At 31.9% G+C, this 6,060-nt stretch overlaps 1 protein-coding gene across 1 annotated transcript; it reads right to left on the bottom strand.

Moving 5' to 3' along the window:
• Positions 1-343: 343 nt before the first annotated feature.
• LOC134723419 (uncharacterized) lies at positions 344-5,667 on the bottom strand. Its single transcript, XM_063587036.1, has 3 exons — positions 5,556-5,667; positions 3,307-3,447; positions 344-1,200 (listed from the first exon to the last, which is right to left on the bottom strand). The coding sequence occupies exons 1-3, from the start codon at positions 5,608-5,610 to the stop codon at positions 947-949; spliced, it is 450 nt and encodes a 149-aa protein (XP_063443106.1). The 5' UTR covers positions 5,611-5,667; the 3' UTR covers positions 344-946.
• Positions 5,668-6,060: the final 393 nt, after the last annotated feature.

Genomic DNA, 6,060 nt, shown 5'->3' with positions numbered 1-6,060 from the left:
CTCCACCAAATGAATAAGATCAGAGATCTCAGCACCCGCAGGTCACGAAACGACCTTCAACCATGTGCAAAATTTATACCATATAGTAAATTAACTGGAAAATAAAATCCAACATAATACAAGAGAAAAATTAAAAAAAAAAAAACCCAAAAAAAACAATAATTATAATAATTAACTAAAATCAATGATGACAGACGGCAACCAACGACAGCAAAAAATACACAGTTCAATTATACATTAATGTTTTATTATTCTACACTTAAAATTCGACATAACTGGTACAAATACAAATATGGTCCTAGAATAAAGTAGCGGGTTTTTGATTGTTTTTCACGTATTAAAATATGATTCAAAACTGAAAGTCCCAATCAAATGACAAAATCTGAATCACATCAAACAAATGGACAAAAACTGTCGTATTCCTGACTTGGTACGGATATTTCCTGATGTAGAAAATGGTGAAGTGAACCTCGTTTTATAGCTAGCTAAACCTCACACTTGTATGACAGTCGCATCAAATTCCATTATATTGGAATTACAAATCTGTGATACAAAAGCTTCATAGAAATACAAAAAAAAATCATTTTCAGCAATTAACAGGTTTTATATATGGTCTCGTGATTCTAATTGTCTCATTGGCAAATCATACAACATCTCTTGGTTTTTTTTATGAGTTTCCCATTTCAAAAGAGGGACGATAGATACCAGAGTGAAAATCAAACTCATAGATTGCAAATAAACTGACAACGCCATGGCTTAAAATAAAATGACAAACAGACAAATAAGAGCACAGAAGACACAACATAGAAAACTAAAGACTAAGCAACACGAACCCCACCAAATACTTGGGGTGATCTCAGGTGCTCAAAAGTTGCATAGATGAAGATGAAAGTGTTATTTCTAGTTAATAACAAAATATTTTCACAAAGCTAAATGTTTACAGAATTTATACCCAGACAAAATAACAAAACATGTCCTGAGAGCACTGGATAACGTTTCCGTGTTCCTCGTCATCCTTGTACAAACCACATTGTTGTTCCTGTTTGCTATACACAAAAAAGGTACAATTCTCTCTTGCCATACATTCTCGGTTGCACTCCAAAACATGGTGTGTAGATATGTTCATGATATCAGTAATGTGATTTATTTCACCAGTTGGTGCCTTCATACTTAGTCGCATTGCAGGATCCATATCCATCGCTAAAACGTAAAGGTAGGTATTGTTTTATCTTAATTGCAATGTCCAGAGAGAAGCCGGATATACATTGTATATAAAAATATGAATTATATCTGATTTCTCCGATTTTAGCTAGCGTCGTCCGCTGCGTATTGGAAGTTTCAAAAACGCAACCCGTCATTTGTACGGAAAGTATACTAGTAGCCATGCAGTACTCAGGTACTGGCATGAACATACTGTTTTTTTGTAATATTAAAATTTTGTGTTACAAAGTTCTTGAAATAATTTAAAATTAAGGAATTTATCTCCCTCATGCAAAGCTCTTATTCCTTGCCCGGCTTTGGCATACTTTTTGTCCTTCCTTGTTTATAGCTTTTCATTCTTTTAATAAGCTTTGAATTCTGAAATATCTAAGCCTCGAGCATTACTGAAGAGACATTGATTGTCGAACTGTGCATCAGTATATTTTGGAACCGTCTATGTCATTTATACTATTGTTCTGTATTAGATTCTTAAATGAAAAAAGTCCTCCCATCTTTATTAAAGTGAAATGTTTTCGAGACCATGTTTTTCATGTTTTTTTCTTCTTCTTATGTGTTGTCTATAAATGCAATAGTTTATTATAAAAATCCCTGTACAGACTATGCCTATAATATGCCCTCTATTGAATTGGCATTAAAATTTATCTTATCTTATCTTTTATTATATAATACGATTAAAACAGCCCTAATACTACCAAACGGCATGTATCATACTGGTGACGTCGTCCTGGTCATATAGATCACGTGATCTATATTGCTTTTCGGCCCGGTCCAATATTTCCAATACGGACTGGCAATGAATCCTGAATTACATATAAACATATATTGTGCATTGCTAGTCCGTATCGGAAATATTGGCCCTATATTCACATCATTGCAAGTCCGTATAGGAAATATTGGCCCTATATTCATATTTGATGTATGTAATACAGCATTCAGAACAAGTCTGTCTGGAAAAAAATTAAAAAAAATTGATAAAAGTGTTATGAAATGGCTGTTTCCGTATTGGCACTGGTTTTGGTTATGGGTCAGCTGTATTGGCCCTCGACCCTACCGGTCTCGATGCCATTACAGCAAACCTAGAATCTATACTATAGTACTTTCTAGGTCGATTCTGAAGTCAATTATCGAAGACAGAAAATTTGGAATGTCACTGGGAAATAATGATTTTGTTAGAAAGGGACAGACATCAGTCTTTTATGATCCTCTTAAAGAGTAATTGAAATTGTATCACTGACGTTCAAAAAATGAGGGACTTTCCCTACACGTGGCGTCGGAATTAACATTAGGTCAAGTACTTATAGTCGAGTGTTAAATGTAATGTCAGCTTGCAAATATATTTTGACTGTGTCATTTTATCTCATGGCAAACATGTGTTATATTTTCGAATTATTGATTTACAGCATATATAATCTCCCACTTCCATACATGTCAAACACTAAAAGTGATTTGAAATTACAATGTCTAACACGTTGTATATCCCCAAAGGTGTACTTGTCATCATAAGCTTACTAAGTAACGTGCAACTTAAATCTATATTTTTATATCTATATACAGATACTCGCTATAAAGAAAACCAGTAAGTTCAGTCTTCCCACGCTGCAGCAATAAATTGTAAATAAAGGGAAGACACATAATTTTGTTACATGAATGATTGAAAATTATAGACTAAGAACGTTTTCCAGGTTTATTATTTGATCAGTTTCATTATGTTGGGCATGACATGACCTTTAGCTGTAGCGAAAAAAAATCTTATCGACTTAATCGCGAAATCAAACTATTTGTAATTATTGAAAATAATATTTACACGATAAAAACTCATTTAGATCCATGATAAACGTTCATATTTCCCAGTGTCCGTAATAGAAATGATTAACGGAAATCCTAAATGCAATTTATATCAATTCAATTCAATTCGATTTTGAATTTTCATCACGCTTTATAAAATTTAATATAAAATCCAAATTTCAAATAAGGTCACCAAATTTCTACGGGTATTTTCTGGTAACTATGGTCCTACATGCTAGTATAAAAAACTATTTGCTCTAGATATCTAGTCTAAACTAACATATGTGTCATTCAATATACCTGTTGAATTGAAGTCAACTGAAGAATTTGATATAGGTTGTGACGAGAACAGGGTCTTCCATGTTGCCGATTTATAGTTATAAAGTGACCAGCCACTCCACCACTGACTGTCGAATATTCCATGATGTCTGAATTTCCAACCTGTATATACCAAAATGCAGGTCATATTAAGGGCATACGATACATTTTTGATTCCATATTTAAATTTTGCTGACAATTTGCATATAAGCTATTTTTTTCCTGATTGAATAAAATATGTAATAAAAAAATATACCTTCATGTGCTAATTTTTGAGTAAAAAAAAAGGTCCAAATTTTATATATTTGCTCAAAATTAGGATTTATGGACGAAATTTTCCTTTCGACAGAAATACATAACGTTTTTGTTTTAAACGATAAACACAAGCTGTTTTTTGTTAATTTATTTGTTAATTCTGTTTTATATAAATGTCCTTTAAAATTGTGCAATTTTTTTTTCAAATAACTCATTTTTATCAAATGTTCACGAACGTAAATTTTTCCGAATTGACTTTTATTTAGATAATACCATCACAAAACTTCCACACAGGCTTTAAGAGATCCGTGCATGCGTTTAGTTTGTATTGAACTCATTTAGAAAATTATGTAGCAACTTTCGTTTTTTTGATATACCAAATAATATAGAGTAATCGAGTGCTGATCGAATATTTGTGTACAACATGAAGCGTGCTTTTGTTCAGAATGAAGGGGAATTTCAAAACATTTCGGCGTTATTGCATTATACATTTCAGGCTTATCAATATATAATGCGAATATAAGACACGCGTAGCATCGGGGCGTTTCTAGCATAAATGGAAAGGAATAGTTTGTACTCTTGCTTGCAACTCTTGCAACCGAAAATCTAATTGATAATATACATTTAATCACATGATTGTATTTTGTTTTCTATTGCTGTGATTGTTCAGTCCTACAATCTATATGCATTGATTTGATATCTGAACTTCTTCTATAATGCGCGAGAAAGGTAAATATGCTATAGATTTACCTACTAGAGATGTGGTCAGATAATTGAAGCTGTTCAATTCTCCTTGATATGTCCGTATCATCATAAAGTTGATCGACAGGTTGTAGGTTTTCCTACGGGTTCAAATTGCGTCCCTTTAATAACCGACTTTTTTCGTGTACGGTTACGAAATACAGTTTTTGGCTAAACTTAGCAAAGACCCATTTAAATTGCATTCAATTGATAAATTCAACAACAATTAACCGTTTAATTATCTCGATGATATTTTTTCGAATAATGAAGGATTTTCTAAATTTACCTAAATAAAAGGAACTTACTTCAAATAAATCAAGTATAAACGACAATTACTGTCTTTTCCTATTTGTATTATTCAGTTTAACAAGAGAAACTCTACACTAACATTTATGGTGTTTATATAACAAAACTCGTTCTCCATGCCCGTGTCTGTTTTGAATTTCAGGGAACGTAATATATATATATTACTAGTAAACTATTATTACTGGTTAATTATGATGGAATAGAACACCATTGGTAAATTACACAATTATAATTTTATAGCAGCTTAATCACTAATCTACTGTCTATAGATTTAAAACTGTGAAACATTTCTATTAATATTTGGGACACAAACATACCATATCGTCAACCACTTAACGATGATAATAATAAAACGTTTCAGTAGGCTGAGTGTAGATTTTAGTTATTTTCCAAATTATCCTGCTGGTGTTTTGTATTAGAAGCACACAACTGTAACTGGAGTCCGTGTAATGAGAAAATGAATAAGGACGTATTAATGAAGATGTTCATACGGAATATGATGGGTCAAAGAATGTTGCTACTGCAAAATGGGAAGTTAACAATTAGAAAAATATTTATTAGGGTTAGTGTTACTCAATCTATAGTTTCTATGCAGTCTTCTCGACATTTTTTATTTCAACATTGTCTTTTTTTATTCTTCTTTTGCTTGTTTTACTCTTCGTTCTAGTTTTTCATTCTTTTGTCTCTGATATCGTGAAATATCCCCCGCCCCCTTTCAACGAGTACCGAAAGACGCTTCAATTATTATTGCGTGCAATACAACTATTGATGAGATTTTTGCAATTGATTGTCACATAAAATTTGAGATAAGATGACGAATGTCCAAAATAAACAGTATATACACTATGGATATTTAAATTTAAAGAAATGAATGTACTTCATTTATATAATTACTTATAGCATAAATTATTGTAAGTTAAGCTACATACCACTGCAAATCAGGATACAGCTACAGAGCACCTGTAACATACAAATTGTACACATGTGCAATAGTGAACTCTTTGGTTCTTTGAATTCGAAAATGAAAAATGTATAATATATCTATCAAATAACATCCTTCTTATGTTCACAAACCATTGTGTGTGTTATCAGCATTCATATTGTTGTATAGTGTCTTGAATATCGTAAGGTCTCCAAAATGCTTGATTCACACGCAGGCCTGCCAAAAAGTCTGCATATCTAGATATGATGAGGCAAGGTTTACGCAAAATATAATTTTCGTAAGATGTTTTACATACAAAAATGTTAAAGGCGTTAAAAAAGAGGAACGAAAGATACCAAAGGGACAGTCAAACTCATAAATCTAAAACAAACTGACAACGCCATGGCTAAAAATGAAAAAGACAAACATAAATTATGTGTTTGTGATGGTTTTTGCTCTTATCTAAATTTGTCAAAAGTTATGATTTAAGTAACAATTTTAGATTAAATATA

The sequence above is a fragment of the Mytilus trossulus genome, chromosome 6 (genome assembly GCF_036588685.1).
Source record: "Mytilus trossulus isolate FHL-02 chromosome 6, PNRI_Mtr1.1.1.hap1, whole genome shotgun sequence".
Classification (NCBI taxonomy): Eukaryota; Metazoa; Mollusca; class Bivalvia; order Mytilida; family Mytilidae; genus Mytilus; species Mytilus trossulus.
This window is presented reverse-complemented; position numbering and strand designations above follow the sequence as displayed.